Source organism: Coturnix japonica, chromosome 3, assembly GCF_001577835.2.
Source record: "Coturnix japonica isolate 7356 chromosome 3, Coturnix japonica 2.1, whole genome shotgun sequence".
Classification (NCBI taxonomy): Eukaryota; Metazoa; Chordata; class Aves; order Galliformes; family Phasianidae; genus Coturnix; species Coturnix japonica.
In genome coordinates, this window is record NC_029518.1 from 72,590,908 (window position 1) to 72,608,366 (window position 17,459).

General features: G+C 38.2%; 1 protein-coding gene across 3 annotated transcripts in view; it reads left to right on the forward strand.

The window, feature by feature from the left end:
- PHIP (pleckstrin homology domain interacting protein) overlaps nt 1–11,363 on the forward strand; it is a 98,320-nt gene extending 86,957 nt beyond the window's left edge. For 2 of the 3 annotated variants that reach the window (XM_015859017.2, XM_015859019.2), the window contains 5 exons: nt 1,102–1,254; nt 2,549–2,712; nt 3,177–3,460; nt 3,787–3,948; nt 5,078–11,363. In XM_015859017.2, coding sequence (XP_015714503.1) covers nt 1,102–1,254; nt 2,549–2,712; nt 3,177–3,460; nt 3,787–3,948; nt 5,078–5,721 — 1,407 coding nt within the window. In that variant the 3' untranslated portion in view covers nt 5,722–11,363. The remainder of the gene's footprint in view (nt 1–1,101; nt 1,255–2,548; nt 2,713–3,176; nt 3,461–3,786; nt 3,949–5,077) is intronic. The other variant, XM_015859018.2, reaches the window with a different exon arrangement.
- The last annotated feature ends 6,096 nt before the right edge of the window (nt 11,364–17,459 follow it).

A 17,459-nucleotide genomic window follows, 5' to 3' on the forward strand; every position in this document is an offset into this window, starting at 1 on the left:
ACCTTATTTAACTGAGACTTCAGGCAGTGTTATTGACAGAGCTTTTCTATCAGTGCTTGATTGCCACCTTATAATAACATTTATTATCTCTTTAATTTCAAAATAAAATGTACATCTCTGCTCTCTTAAAAGAGATGACTGTGTTATTAAGTGCACAGCTTTTGAGATTAAGATGCCTGTATCCTTTTCTGGGTGAAAAATGGTCATATATGAAGTGAATATGTCTGGCTGCTTGTTGTGACAGATATTACTGTGGCACATTTTTTATTTTCATTTCAGAAGTATACAAACTAAGAGTAATTTTCATATCACAGTCATCAAGACTGATGGGGAAAAAGTATCCTTTGAAGCACTGCAGTGAAATATTAACTGTAATAGCAATAACAACTTTCTGCCTGGATGATTTCACTGGAATGAAAATAGCTATGAGCAGCCAGTTGTGAAAACTGAATGTTTTAACACAAAAGTCTTGTTGCCTTGGATCTCCGTTCTCTAAAGAATCTGATTAAACTGGGAGAAATAATTTGTCACAATTAGAAAACCAGAAAGGATTCTCTCTCAGAAGTCAGTGGTTAGGTTGGTCTTGATGCTCTGGTAACATTTGTTCACTGTAGTTTTGATGCTGTACACACCATCATTTTTGAAGAAACTTTTACTTCATGCTGTGGCTAATTACGAGTAGCCACCCTTTGTGATTCAGATCCTCGAATGAGCAGATAAGTAAGGAGCACCTTACTGGGTTTGAGCATGAAATGCTCTCCTCCCTAGCTTTTAACATTCAGAGTTGCTTGCACAGGTTGCGTGCATTCTGATGGATTAACTCAACATTGTGTGGGTTTTGAGCTTCATATCATATTAAAGTTCTCCCATTTCTTTTATGGCCTAGTAAAAATTCTGTGATTGGTTTGAATGGGATCTGTGCATTTTTCATTATTTCAGTATTAACTTAAACTGTCAGATTTCTATCCAGGTTTCAGCAGAAATACACCAAGACTGTCATCAGATTGAAATATTCAAACTGCATGTTTTAATGCTAGTATGTGAAAACAATACAAACTTTAACAGATGTATCAGAAATGTTAATACTTTGTTTTTTAACAGGATTACAGAGATATCATTGACACACCCATGGATTTTGCTACTGTTAGAGAAACACTGGAAGCTGGTAACTATGAGTCTCCAATGGAGTTGTGTAAAGATGTGAGACTTATTTTCAGCAATTCAAAGGCTTACACACCAAGTAAAAGATCAAGGGTAAGACCTGATTATATAAAAGAGCAAGGTTTTTGGAGTAGATCTAGATTCTGTTGTGATGTTACTTTCTCTACCTGCTAAAACCAAGGCAGGAGAATTCTGGTCATTGCTTTGGCTCCAATGTGGTTTCAATGGTTCTTTTGTCATTGTTAGCTTCTTTTCCATGTTCTTCCTACTGGACTGTGTTATTAGAATTAAGTTTGTAGCTCCTTTGTATTTTACTTAGAAGCAAAAGTGGAGTGTTTTGTGGTTGGGCATTTTAATATTCTGGAAACTCTGCTCTCATGCATAGGCATGGCAGTGTTTTTATTCTCACTCTTACAAGTTAGTGATATTTTTAGTTTCTTACTCTGCATCACTAATGCTTTTCTTGAAAAGTAAATGTAAAATCCATTGGATTTTTTTCTCTTGGCATGTCAGACATACACTTGTATCTAATTTTTATATATTTTCACATATTTTATGCGCTTTCTTTGGATGTCTCCAGAAACACTCTCAGTATCTGTCACTTTCACTGTTTAGTCTGGCTATCAAATAATATGGTATGTCATGGGGTGGGCAACTGTTGCAATATTATTTTTATGTTTCATATTTCAAGACTTTTCTGTGTCCCTTCTTAAAGTGTTTAGTCAGTTCATTTATGAATTTCTTTTTCCAGAATTAATAGCAACTGTGTGCCATCAGTTAGCTGTGATCTAAAGTGAGTTGCATTGTGTCTCTCTGTAAGCTGTCCAAGAACAGAAGGGAAAAAAAAAAAAAAAAAAAGAAAGAAAAGAAAAAAAAAAAGAAAAATGAGTGCCTACTTAGTTCTAATTCATCTGTCATAGTTATTGCAACCAACTCACCAGTAGTACTAATTTATCTGTAAGAGGAATAAAGGGGTGCTCAAATTTAGGATGTATGGGTTCAACGTAATGCAGAAAAAAATTAGTTTTCTTGACCCTGGGTATGACCAAGTAAATTCCAGTAGGGATCTTTCTCTCTTGTTTCCTCAGAAGCTAGAAAGGAATACATTCTAGAATGGCTGTTGGAAAGTGACATCTGGAAACATGGCTTTTCTGCATTTTCCTTTTGCTTGTGTGTGCTCTTCAGTTATAATATACTTCTTGAACTATGAAAACAGTTGCTACAAAATGGATTACTGTAAACATGTTGCAAGAAACTGTATATTTCTTTAAAACATTTCCATGTTGGCCTGTACCCTTTTCTAGCTATTGCACCACAGTAGATAAATAAACAGATGCTTTGGAAGAATAGAAAACTTGCTCATTTAGTGCCTTTTTTTCTTTTTTAGATCTACAGCATGAGTTTGCGCCTTTCTGCTTTCTTTGAAGAACATATAAGCTCTATTTTGTCAGATTACAAATCTGCCCTGCGCTTTCATAAAAGAAATACAATAAAGAGACGAAGGAAAAAAAGAAGCAGAAGCAGCTCAGTTTCCAGTAGTGTTGCATCGAGGTATGTTCATTTCTTTACGGTCTTTGTGAAGAGCTGTGCATGTTTGACATACCTGAATAGAAGTTAGTGTGGTGGTTTCTTAATAATTCCTTTACTGACCCCTCTGTTGCAGAATGATAGCTTTTAAATGCAAGTTGGTATGGGGTGGGAGGTTTTAGACCTTTAACTGGAGCTATCCCTAGTGTAAGTGCTGAACATGTACAGTAAATCAACATTGTGAGGATAGTGATGGCTTCATGCTTTGTCATATACCTGTAGCACGTATTGTGATCCTTTCCTAAAGATATACTTTTCAAAGGCTCAAAACTACAGAAATTTCTTCAGAAAACATCATATCTGCAACATACGTGATACAGAGACGATTGTATTTCTCCTGTGGTCTCAGACACTAGTATTTATTTTTATGTGTTCCTGTACAGCATAAGAGTGGTCATCCGAGTTTCAAATTGTTACTTCTTTTGCAGTCCTGAAAGGAAAAGGAGATTAATAAAACCTCAGCTGAAGGGAGAACCTTCTGCCTCCTCCTCTTCATCTTCTATGCCTGTGCGATCAACAGCACTGAGGCATGCCCCACCTCAGATGAATGGAAAAGCAGCTGAAACCTCTTCTCTTGTAAGGACTAGAAGCAATAGGGGGATAACGGATGTGGCTTCTCCAGAGCAACCATCTACTTCTTCAGGAGGAAAGCCTTTAACAATAAAGCCTTTAATTACAAAACCTAATACTACTGCAGCGTCAGGAAAGTCAGGTGAGTTGCTGGAGTTATTTTTCCTGCTCACTTTTTTTATACAGAGAATATCTCTAAACATAAATGTTGCTTTTTGGAAAATCTGATGTGTTTGTCTCAGTTAAGACTGGTGTTGTTTTCAAGCCTTGAGGTTCATCAGCAAGAAATTGAACAGATTAAGGTATGTTACTTAATCCAGGAAACTTTTTTCACTTCTTAATCACAGATTCAAGTTTCTTTCCTGTGGTATCCTTTTTAGACAGATAAGATTAAAAATGTTATCAAGTATTTTTATAAATATATATATGTTTCTTTTCTTTTTATCCTTTTTTTTTTATCCCTTCTAGTACTGGAGAATTCAACGAAACATTCCAAGAACCAGAATATTTTACCAGTCTCCAGCCAATCTGATAACAGTCATAACACTAGGAATAACTCCACAAAAGAAAATCCCGAGAAAGAGAAGCCACTCAAACGCAAAGTAAAATCCTCTGCTGTTAATCAACAAGGTACGAAGTTTCTTTGGAAAACTTCCCCTCCTATACACCTTTTTGTTCATGTAGTGGCTGTATTTGCACTTCAGACTTTATAATTTACAAGTAGGATAATTAATATATGTTATGATTTTGCAGAATAAGGAAGTCTAATGGAATAATTTGGTCACAGTTTTCTTCTTGATAATTAACATGATTTTTATTGCTCACAGCACCATTTGCATGGTGTGGTAATACTGTTGTCAAGCCAATTTTGATATGTTAAATTATCTTTACATGCTTTCTCACAAAGGCCTCAGTTGTTACTATATGGCATGGCAGAGCATGTGCCTGTTACATGGCCAGAGGACTGGTCACATAAATTCCTGATGTCTGTGGCACAACCATTCAATAAAAAGAGCTGTGTGCTACTAATGCTTTATCATACTATGAATCTGATCTTGGTCATATTTTAGGCAAGGGCCGTGGTATCAGAGAACCTGTGTAAGACGTCATGTTTTGCATGACCAGGTTCAGTACCACTCAGCAAGGAAAACCTTGGTACAGTTCTCCAAATGTCTCCTGACATTTGTCTGATGAGACATCTTAGCAAATTGCGTGGTTTGTGAGTTTTTTTTGTTTTTTTGTTTTTTTTTTTGTCTCACACATTTCTAACCTTTTCCTCACTTATTTTTGAAATAAGCTTAGTCTAATGAAATCACTACAAAAGATGATACCTTGGGCTGTAAACAACTTTCATTTATCTAGAGATGACCTGCTGTGAGACATTCCATATCCTTGCAGCAGTGCTTTATGAGCAACTTTTTGCTGTTACAAATAACAAGTATGAATTTTTGATCACTTCTTTTGCATCAGCCAAGAAAAAGGCTGTACCTGTTCTTCTTTTCTTTTTGTTCTGTATTTTTTTTTCTCCTTTTTTTTTTTTTTGTCTCAAGCTATCTTGAATTAAGACCAGCTAGAAGTTAGTCATTGTTGTCTATTGATATGAAACTCTTTGAGTTATACTTGGGTCTCTTGGATCTGATAATCACTTTGGATCCATTCAGATATTTTACTAGATGTTTTGTTAGTGCAGGTAGAAGATAAATGCAAATCCATTACATCTTCCATATTTTCATGTTTTGTTTCATTTTGTTCTTTACAGCAGATTGCAAGAATAATGCTTTGGCATCAGGAAGCATTCAGGTAAACGGACATGGAGGGCAGCCTTCAAAGCCTCCAGTTAAAAGAGGCCCAGGACGGAAACCGAAGATTGAGGCTAATAACAGTACTTGTGAAGTGGTGCACAAGAAAAGAGGCAGAAAACCAAAAAAGCTACAAATGGTTGAACAGCAAAAGGTTTCAGAGCAGAATACAGTCCAGACCACAAAGGATGTACTAGAAGAAGCCTCTGCTTCTACTGCATGCAATTCGCTTTCTGAAAATAATATGAAGGAAGACTTGGTACAAAAAAAAGGCCGTGGGGGTAGAAAGCCAAAAAGAAAGATAAAGACGCATCCATCAGGCTCGGACCTTTTAGTTCCTGCAAATGTTAAAATGCAAACAAGAAGCAGGAGGAAAAAGATAGATGAGCCTATGGAAGAAGGGTCTGAGGAGCTTAAAGATTCTGAACCTCACATGAGAACTAGAAACCAGGGTAGGAGGACAGCCTTTTACAACGAAGATGACTCTGAGGAAGAGCAAAGGCAGCTATTGTTTGAAGACACCTCCTTAACTTTTGGAACTTCTAGCAGAGGCAGAGTCCGAAAGTTGACTGAAAAAGCAAAAGCTAATTTAATTGGTTGGTAACTTTTACCAAGTGTTTTACTTCAGAATGCTATGAAGCAGGTACAGTTAAGGAACAGCAGAACAGACTTCTGCTTCCCTGCTGCTATTATGGGCTAGAAGAATATGTTCTGATTTGGGAGAAAGATCTAGCAAAAAAGCAAACTGAAAGAACGTTCTTTGAAAGAAATATATATTTTAAACTTTTGCTATTTATTGCCCTCCAAATAGGTTATGCATTTCAACAGTCATTTTGTTCGTAGTTGAGAATAATTGAAACAGTTTCCGACTGACGTACAGAATTGAGAACTACTCCCCTCGAGTAGTGTGTAGTACTCTACACAATTAGAAAAGGTCACGGAACTTCTAATGCCACAAACTGAAAACAGAAATCTATTTTTGACCAAGCAAGGTACACTCTGATTGTAAAGTTAGGTTGCCTAGGAAGGCAGATCTTCACAAAAAGTGGCAGTAAATTCACTTACATTTCTGTTAAATACAAATACAAAAATACCAAACTTTGCTAATCTGAAAATGCTTGATTTCAGTAGTGATGGAGCATTCAACTGCAAAGAAGCCTACCACAGGCTGTTGGTTTATCCAAGTTCTGCCAAACATAGCAAAAATGTAATCACAAATATATATATAGATATATATATATCCACATTGGAAAAAGTTTGACTAATGTCTAATTTTTCAGACCTTGATTCTTGTATCAATCACTAAATCTCTGTTTATTGTGCCAAAGACTGAGAATCAGTGCAGTGGAAAGCCTTTTTTCTTTTTGAGTGTCAGTACAGCATACAACTTGCAGTGAAAAAGCTGTGTATTGTTTAAAATAGTAAATTGTTAACATTGTTCTGAACTGTATCCTTTTTTGGTACTTTTGGTAGAAAATAATGCACTGGTGGGGTCCTTTGACAGAGATGTTTTAGACAAAGTGTATAATTGGTTAAAGGATTCAAGGAAATTACAGGACAGGTATGGAATTACGATGTTTACTTTCTGATCCAGATTGATTGTTGTTTCTACAACTTGAGACGTGCTTAAGAGGCTAAAATGACCTACAAAGAAGAGTGTATGTGTATATATTAATATATACATAAACACATACGTATAAAATATTTCCCAGGTATAAATTTTTTTCAGGATTTTTTAGATAGCACTAGAATTGAAAATAAATTTTAAAATGTCATACTTTATAGTTTAATTTTAAGGGGAAGATTGGTTATTTTCAATTATTAAGGTTAAAAAGGCCAAATCACTTTTTATGCAATCATGTTTTATACAGTGGTCTCATTGCACATTGCGTTTTTCTGCACTTTTTATGGTATATCACGCTGACATACGTCAATATTCACCCTAAAGAAAAATTCCATTTAATGATTGTGCCTTGTATTCTATTATTTCTTGCATCCTTAGTAAAATTAAGTTGTCTATTGTAAATGATAACTATATGACTTAGGGGAATGTATTGTTATATGTACTGCTATGGAAAAGAAGAGCAGTTATTTATTTGTTTATGGTACATTTAGTTATTTTATACCTTTACAAACAACCTTTAATACCATTTTCTATCACTTCAAAACAAACGTTGTCCAGTGTTAAGGAACAAACACGGAAGTAGTCCTATTTTCTGAAATCTGGTATGGTACAAAAATGTAACCAAATTTTTCTGACGATGCGTTATTTTGGAACTTTGGGTAGTGTGACAGATTTCTGTGTGACCCTAACTTAGCTGAAGAAATAAACCTGACATGAAACCTCAATTCCGTACACCCTTACTTTATAATGATTCTTTCTATTAGTAGCATTTTTCTTTAACAAATGACATTGACGGTATCCGGGAGGGCATACAGAATTAAAACCTTAAATTTTGCACGGATTCCATATACGTATTTGGGGCCTAATTCCTCACTCTTTATTTTCTGTTACAAAAAAAGCATTGATATTTGAGCAAAGAACACTGATACCTGGCACAAAGAGGAATGGAAAAATGCTATTGTGGATGACAAACCAGTATGCACCGTTCTCAGTTTGATGTAATTTCATTAGTCATTTTGTTACCAAAAAAATGACTATAATATTCTTCCAGATCCTCTTTGAACTGTTGCGATTATAAATTTGGGGAACAGGGATCACTTTGCATTTCATTTGTTGTTCTGTATCTCTTTTTTAAGAAACATGTCTTTATTATTCAAATGGAATCACTGATCATGTGGTAAGATGAACTGTGGCTGTTCAGTTACAGTCCAGCTTCCTAATTCAAAGCTAATTACTTCTACCTGTTGATTTTGTCAATTCTCACTGATGAAGGCAATCATTTGAAAACGTGTAATTTCCTGATGTTATCTGCATTGTAATATACGAAATAGATTATATCTAAAATTCAACTTCTGTATTTACTCCATTTGTAATAATGTTTTATATGGCATGTTTATGTATATATTTATATATCAGAAATACCCTGTATGTAAGTTTTGGAGACTTAAATAATGTCTGTTCCCTTTAACACTAGGTAGAAAATTATCCATCTTCATTTTATGAGAATAGAAGGCCTTACCTACAGAACAGGGCTACTCTTCCCACCCAGTGACAGCGGTGACTTAGGCAATATTTTTAACTTCATATTACTTACATAAATGTTTTTCAAAACTTTTAAAATCAATTGTGTGTCAGTTAGGTAACTTTTAACACACACACACGCACACACACACACAATGATATTAGAAGTTAATATCAGACTTATTTAAAAGGTTTATTTTTATAATTTAGTTTCAGTAGGCTGCAAACTACTTGAGACTTCAGTCACCATCAGACTGCATTGGGTTGGGAAAAACTGTATTATTTGGGATTGTGACACACTGTACCGAGACAGAAAAGGAGCTTTTGATGGCCAAGTTTTAAATTCCGTAATGTGAGCAATAAACTGTTGGTCAGTGTTTTGATAATGAAGAACTTGCAGCCACATACATGTTCTGTAATGCCATCCCAAGTACCTAACAACTCAGAAAACGGGGTATCAGATTCCCACATGCTCGTTTCACATCAGCATTTTAAATATTACATAGGTTCGTAGTCATATGTGATCAGATGATTTTACAAACCTGGTAGCAATTAACACACATTCATTGCATTCATTTATATTTACATGAAGATACTGTTCTGATATTTCTGCTCTACGCTGGGGAACGTTCCAATTGATATTGACCACTGAGTGGTATCTTAATAGCAGTGTGTTTTCTGACTGCAGATGAGGAAGTAATTTCTGTTTCTGTGATACCGGTGTGCTTTAAATGTGTAACAGAAATCATTGTACTCGTGCCTACATATTCTACAACTCTTCTGCCACTTTGTTTCTGTTGTTAACGTGTTATCCAGGAACTGAACTTAAATCTTACCGCTATATTGATCATTGATGTCAATACTGACTGGAGTTCATTGTCGCTCAGCAATGACAGTGGTACGACTCTACAGAAATATGTCTTCCTCCAGTGGTTGGACTGCCGTGTGATATATTTGCATATGTTGCTTTGTACAGTGTCCGGTTTGTACGTGTGATCAGTTTGTGGGTAGATTTGTAAGATTGAGTTGGTTGAGTTGAATATTACTATGACTTAATATTTGTAAAACTATTAATTGATGAAGGACCCTGATGCAGCACGTAGGATATATAATATCTATTAAAAAAAATAAATGGTAGTGTAGAGACCAATTACTCACTGTATTGCTGTACAAGTATTCGTGAGTACCAATTCTGATTCTGTGCCGGAGGCTTTTGCCTTACCAAATAGAAACGAAAAAGGCAAGATGTACAACAAAAGAACAGTCAGTCCATTTGGTAACTTGGAGCTCATTAGTATTTCTGCACCGTGTTGTTAAATCTTTTGCTCACCTTTGTTGGGTTGAGGACTTAAAGGTCCATTATTTCAATGTAATTTCAATCTAGGCACACATTAAATGGTTGGCTGGTCCTGTAGAAGCAATAGACTTAACCAGAGACCTTTCCCCCTGTACTTAAGTGCTAGATGGGAGATTAGAGGATTTCAAGCTCACTTTCATCAACATTTGCATTTAATGTGTAGCGTGCAAATCTTGCGGAGGTAATCATAGCCTACTGCTGGTCAATCGGGATACAGAGGTATCCTAGTAATTGCGTTGTGTCCTGAGTCCTTACCTTACTCTAAGGTAGTGTCTTTTGTTCACCATAGTTACTCCAAGGTTTCTGTCTGTTTTATTTTTTAAATACAGCTGTATGTTTAAAAAAGAAACCAACTTCAGCACATCTCTGCAGCAGTGCTGTGAGGCATTGGTGGTGGAGAGCTTTCATACCTCACCTAGGAACAGCAAAAGCTCATTTTCTGTTTACAGATTCCTACATATTTTCTCCTTTTTCCCCCCCAAAGTTGCTATAACAGATTGCTTTCCAAGGGCACTTGGGCATTGAACTGATAGAAGGGCTGTTCGCTTTCTGCTGTAAATTACTGTATATAAGTGCTTGTTCGTATGCAGAATGAAGTGTATCCAATTCCATAAGGTTGGCCGAAGCTGACACTGTGTTTCCAGTAACAAATCTGGTGATGATGGTTGATGTGATTTCCTATTTTTGAGGCAGGAATACGGCTTGTACACTTGCTACTGTGTCTGGGGGAAGCAGCAGGGTAGCCTGGTGAACTACAGCTGTGGCACTTGTGCTAATTCTGATGTGGGAATTTGCCATGTTATTTTACAACCCGCTAGAGAAGGAAATGCCCCAGGAAGGCTGTTTTAAAAGACTTTTTAAATTGCGGATCAAGAAGGTTAGTGCTGTTCCCCTTCCCCCCATACCCCCCGTTTAGCTTTTAGGGGTGAGGTGGTGAGACAAGTAGCCATTTGGATCTTTTCTAATGCAGATAAATACATCAGGAAATTCACCTCAAATACGAATTACACATTTTAGAGAAGGAAGGTAGTGTTGTGCTATCAATTTCTACCCTGAAAGAAGAACAAGGTCATAAAAAAATAGGAATAGAAAGAAATGTAATACCTGGCGTGCACACACGTGCCTGTATGATGTACATGTACTGTTCTGTGCTTACAACTGCGTGTGTTGGTTTGATGCATTGAGACCATACAGAAGTTACATTTTTGGACCATACTAAAACTGCAGAACTGGCAGACAACTGGATAATGATCACAAGCGAATTAAATTCTGTCACAACGTTGAAATATGTATAGAATTGAGCTCAACTTCAAGGAAATTACCGGGAAAGGTTAATTTTGAAACTGACACATTTTCAGATTAAAGAATTACACTTATTTTGTACAGAATTATGTAAAACACATCTGTTGTATGTAATGAGTAACAGTTTTAAAAACTATAATTCCTTAGCTTTATCGAGGGGTTTGGTTGGGTTTGGTTTTTTGTTTCTCCTTTTCCTTCCAGAGTTCTGGATGATCATGTTATAACCTGAAGTATCTCACCAGGATAACAGTGCCCTTTCTTTTTGTACATAAGGATTGGAAATTTCTTTACTGTTATGTGGACACTTTCTATGTTAGTTTTGATGCATAATACTTTGAATCCTTTTATACAAACTAGAATGTATGTGTAAGAATTACTGTCACTGCAATGTAGTAACTACAAACTTATTTTTAAATAAATAGAAAACATGTTTTTCTAAGTAGTCCGACAGTGTTCGTTTCTATCTGCTGATTTACTGTGTGCTGGGGTAATTACATTCTGTGTTCTTGAAAACAGCCTAAAATCAGCTGACTTTTTTTCCTTGTGGAGCTGTGTTTCCTAATGCGTTACGTGGCTATAGACGGAATTACAGCCACAATAGAAATCAGAACTTGCTATTTTGTCAGCTCTTTCATTAAAGCTGCAGATCCGGAGGCAATATAACGGCAGTAGCATCTGGCACTGAAGATGAGATGTTGCCAGCTCTTTTAGGTTGTTTTCACACATCAGCAGGGTAACCTCATCCTGCAGGAAGCATCATCGCCCTGCCCATGTGACAGCTGCCTGCATCACAGCTACAGCAATTTGTGCAGGAACCTCTGCTTCACAGCAGCTCCGCAAGCAGTTAAAAACTTGCAGGCAGAAAGAAATGCTCGATATCTCAAATTCTGCACCGTGTGGATTCTGCTCAATTTCACTTGTTACTCTACTTGCTGTAACAAATGATCTCTTCTCATGTACTTTACCTGTAACCCAAAGGAAGTGATAGCAAAACCCTGTCCAGCCAAAGAGATGCAGGTAGGGTTGCTGCTGAGCAACCAGGGGCAGTCATGATGCAGGAATAGATGTCCAGGGCTCTTATCAGAATTGCCCATGATGAGGCCTGTGGCAAAGTCTTGTTTGCACAGGAGAAAAATGTCTCTGGTTCCCTCAAGTACCCACATGAGTTTTAGTTAACTGTGTGTTTTGTGCTGAGAGGAAGAATTCCAGAGTTCTGACAATGCAACATACGTTTCCTCCCACATTTGTATGGAATATTGGTGCTATACATACTTGATATCACTGTGTTCTAGAAGTGGTGGGTTTTTTTCCCCTAAGCAAATCACCCCGGGTCCAGGGTTTTGGCTTTAGTTTTGTTACTGATCTTGTCTCTCAGCAGCCAATAATTTTGTTTGTTTTTCTTCTTTTAGGGAACTACACTTGAAATGATTTTATAGGAAGTTTATAGTCTTTTGTATTGAAGGGACATTGTTTGGTATAATCGTGAACACCACCTTTAGAACCCAATCATGTCCCGATTCTCTATCATCATGCATCTGTCATGTATTTTTGAACCCTACTGCAGTTGTCCTACTTGGATTAGAAAGTGAGGCTTCCTTTAGAATCGGCGCATGTAATGCTGTAATGGGATAGAAAGTACTGCAGTAATAGCAGGGTGGCAAAGTCTTTGGCTACAGCAAATGAGAATGAGCCCAAATGCAGCAGACACAGATGCAGAAATGAAGGAAAAGAACTGCTTACCTTTGGAAGGCCTCAGGTAGGCAGGGATCTCCAGTGAGATGCCCTCACCTCCACTGCCAGCCCTTAAATGAGGTCTGGAAGGGATCCTGGCTCCACCCCTTCTGGTCACTCGGGTACATTGCATGCACCTGAGCTCCAAGGGATTGGCCCTGCCTTCCCACCAAATGCTTAATCATTGTTTCAGCCCATGACTTTGCATTTCTGCTACAGCAGGTGGCATAAATGATGTCTGACATCTGGAAGATGCTGTGAGTGCACCAAGACTTCACTACCTTGTTAAAACCATTCAATCCTGTTGGATCATAATGCTCATTAAGTGAAGGCAATCAAGTACTGTCACTGAAGGTAGGCATTTTATTTTCAGCGCAAAAAGTTCTTGTACAAAACCCCTTGTTCTTTCTTGCTCTGGCAATCAATACACACTTACAAAAGAGCAGGTTTGTCATTTTTCCTCAAAGACAAATAAGCAAAGTGTAATGGCTGTAAAAATTGATCGATGTTTCTATTTGAAGCATGTGTGGAAATAAAAGAAGTGTCAGACAGCTAAATGCTGCAAGCAACGTGGAAGGTGGTTGGAATTCAAATAGCGTATAATTGACTTTCTGTTTAAAATTAGCAGGAAAAATAATCTGTATGAGTTTTACTACAGTGGACAGGAAACTCAAAGCCCAGAGTCCCCAGCTGTTTTTCTGTCTCACTGGCATCCTGTGTGCTAGATCTCTGCACAACAGGCTTTATTTACTCTGACAGGGGCGTAGTAAGGATTAATGGATCCTCTCTCATACTCTGAAATCTTTGTGTTGGCTGAAGGGAAGCCAATATAGAGAACTGTGGAGGGCTGTTTCTAATCCATGCTTCCTTTTGCTATTATAGAAACGGGGGGATTTTACCTAACCTTGGTCCTATCTGATGCAACTATCTTTCAGGTACATCACTGAAAAAAAAAACAAACCAGAGGCAGAAGAAACAAAAGCAGAAGTGGGTAATTGCTTCATCCAGCATCACCTTTCTGCAGGGTCGTGTTTGGTTCCTGAAGGTACCAAGCTCAAAGTCAATACTGGTTAGTGTTCAAAGCACCGTACGGTCTAATCTGCTAATGTGTGATTTATTCCAAGGTCTTTGATTTTGTGTTTTGAACGAGGATATTTGACTTTAACATAAGATGCAAAGCTGGTATAGAATGTGGCTAAACCACTAGAATTCCTTGATTTACATCCCACAGTAGAGAAATGCAATGGGATTATTTTTACCCCCTTTTACAGATCTTAATCTGAATACTCTTTATTACTGAGGAGGTTGGGGCAAGCTGCCATCAACTGCTAAAAACGGGAATACAGCTGTCAAAAGCTTCCTCTTTGCCAAGGTTTTATGTTAATTATATTTATGAAATAAAACTACTTAGGGAAAAAAAAAATAACAACTTCTTTAATTTGTGATTGTGTCAGCAGATCCCATAGCAGTGCATGCTTTTACCCAGGCAGCACCTTAGCATGGAGGAGGTCTTTGCACAGGAGCACTGAATGCACAACAGCCGTCCTTCTCTGGCAAAAAAAAAAAACATTGGGGGAAGGATTGGGATTCCAGAACCTGAAATTTCTATTCAGTCTAATAGTCGTAAAGAATCTGAGGCTGTAAAATGTGCATTAATATTAATGTCCCCCGATAGGTGATGCTATGAGGAAAACGAGAGGTTAAATTACTTAGGAAAATGTTGGGAAAATTCGTACAAGCTCTCTGTCAAGAAATTGTCTTAAGGGCAGCATTTTCTTCTTACACGCTCATTTATCAAACCTGATTTCCACTTTGGAATTCTTCAAAGAAAATGCTTTGGTCTGTGTACCGGTGTCAAAATTTGTGTTAAGAATTGCATGGGGCTTCGGGTGAGCTTTGGTTCTGTTTGTGCCCTCCTTTGGGTGCCCCCGTCTCCCAGCTCAGCCACTTCTCTCTCTCTCTCTTAGAGAACTGGTAGTGACAGGGAATCTGGATGCTGGGAGTGCAGATCACTGAGGAACACCCTTTTCCAAGACTCACAGGTGAGCAGAAAATTCCAGTTTCCCTTGGTGGTGCTCAGGGATATGATTTAGTGGAGGGCTGTTAGAGTTAGGGTACTGGTTAGGCCATGGCTGGACTTGATGATCTTGAAGATCTTTTCCAACCTGGGTAATTCAATGATTCTATGATTCTATGATTTGCTTTCTGGGTGTTTGGTCCATGGTTCCTTCTATGTCGACATTGATTTTCTTTTTTGTTTTTTTTTCCTGATTTTTTTTTCTTTAATTATTATTATTATTTTTATTTTACAGCTCCTGTGAGGAATTTTGCTTCCTTAAAGAGATCACAGCACAGCAGTGTTGCAGTTGGTCCCACCCAAGCCCAGGACTGGTTTTCAGGCACACAGCTAAGTGATGGGGAGCCAAACGTGCCATAAGGCACCATTTTTATGGTCATTTTCGTCATGGTTTTGGTTGACAGCTTTTTGTACCCCCTCAAACAAAGTGCCTGCTTTAGCAGAGACTGAGACTTGGCTTTGCTTGTAAGGATGTTCCTGCCCCTGCCCTGCTTTTAACATCTTCCTTTTTGAGGAATGAAGATGCAGTCTGAGAAGGCTCATGCTGAAGCAGCTCTGTCTGCTAATGCCTTCCTCCCCGGGGGAGGAGGGGTGTCAATTTTAAGGGAGATGACCCTGTTTAAGTAACTACGGAACAGCTGGTACTGTTGTGTGCTGTCATATGCAAATGTAAGTATGAGGTTAAACTTGAGTGAAATACAGCTGCATCAAACTGGAAGTTCTTGATGGAGATGATGACAGTGAAAACCCTGGAGTTGAAAGGCGACGTTTAGCATTTATCTCTGGGTGATCTACCCATGCTGTACTGCACAGGCTGCTCCATGTTTTTGAGGGAAAATGGGTCGTTTAATATTTAATCACTGCTGCCCTCTGAAGAGTTTACCTCAGTCACCAGGTACCTGCATCTCACGTCAGTAGAAAAGCCTTCAGAGTGCTAGAAATGACTTCTTTGCTAACAGTACATGGAAAGAACAAGAGTAGGGAGGGGCTGCTCAAAAAAGATAAAGAACAACTTAGGCTAAGCCTGTGTAGAAAATGTACCTTAGATTCTCTTGCTTGATTTTCAAAGGTTTGTTTCACTGAGCTTGGTCTTCCACCAGAAAAAAAGCTTTAGCTCTGCATTACTGCACATTGTTTTGCTGCTCGGTCCCTATCGTGGTTACATCTATGAAGTGTGGCCAGCAGTAACAGCTGTGAGCTGTGGTCAGCGTAGAAGTGAGATTAGAGGGACAGTAATACAGGTTTGGTATCTGGAGCCCTTCAAAATGCTGAGGCTGGTGTTGCTGTCACTGCGTTACAAGTCTGACTCCATATTTTATTTTTATCCTCTCCCATCCCATTTCATAGTTTGACTTGATTGCTAAAGTGGCAAACTCTTCTCGAATTGTTTTTCCCAAGCTTTCTACTGTCCAGGGGGGAAGAAAGGGTGGGAAAAAATGCTTTCTAATACTTGTACAGATTCAATCCAGGGTAACAAAAGAGTTTGACTTCGACTCCTACCATTGCCAAGAACACATAAAGACACGATGTGGAGAGGATTAATAAAGAAAGATCTAAAACCACCTTTCACCACATTATGTATCGCTCACAAAGAAAGAAGTGTGGATTTAGGTTGTTTTCCCAGTACCTGCTGCTCTGCAGATCAGGTCACAGCTGTGTTTTTTTATTCTTACCAGAAACCAACAACACAGTTTGTCCCATTGCATGAGCCAATGTTCCTGCTCCTTAGAGGAAGAAGTATGTATGTGTATGTATACCAACCTATATGTATGGAAAGACCTTTCCCTTGCACAGATAACCTTTCCAACATTAGGGAGGAACATGCTGTCTGTCAGGAAATGGCCTATATTCAAGTAACAGGAAGAGTAACCTGAACATCTCATCATTTTAATTGCATGGAAGAATAATGGTTTTATTATCTAACTGAAGTGAGTTATGCTATATTTTATTAATTGAGAAACAACTTGTTCTGTTGTTTTAAAAGCATTTTTCTCAGGTTAGGTTTGTATTTCCAGTCTAGGCCGGTATTTATGTGAGGTTTTAATGGGGCAGACCTCCATGCTGCATAGGCTGACATCCACCCGCAGACAAAACCCCAGGGCTACCCATTGAGTTCCCACATCATTTGTTTTCCAACAAAGCTGCCTTGTAGCTGCTATTGTAGTTTTTGCCAGCCTCTAGTCATCTTTGTACAGCCTTAGTAATGTGGGCAGACCCCAAAGCAAAGAAGGACACTGGGGAGGCCCTGAGGATGGGAAGGGAAGGACACTGAGGAGTAACACAAGCTACGGAGGGGTGAAAGAAGCAGAGCCAAATCTTGACATGTTTTTCCTTAGCTGCCTGCATAGACAAGGCACAGGAATTCAAAGCATTTTCTGCACTAGTTTGATTGCACTACCCTTGTTTGATTGCATGCCCTGGGATGCTGAATGTAAGCCTGATACTATGTTTTCATGGGCCCTGGGCTCAAAACTGTTGCCCAAGAAAATGCCATTCAGCCCCAGCAACAATGGAAGGTGTTCTGGTCAGCAGTGTGATATACAGAAAAGGTGACGCTACTCCATCATGAAGGGTCCAGCAGTGACTTTTCCCTGTCTGTAGGAGGGATGTAATGACTCATTAGCTGTCTAACATGTGTTAGGCTGGTATTTATAATATACGTTGCTGATTTCATTCATGATAGAATGCAGAGGAGCTTTCAGCCCGTACCAACAAATTATTTTGTTCTTG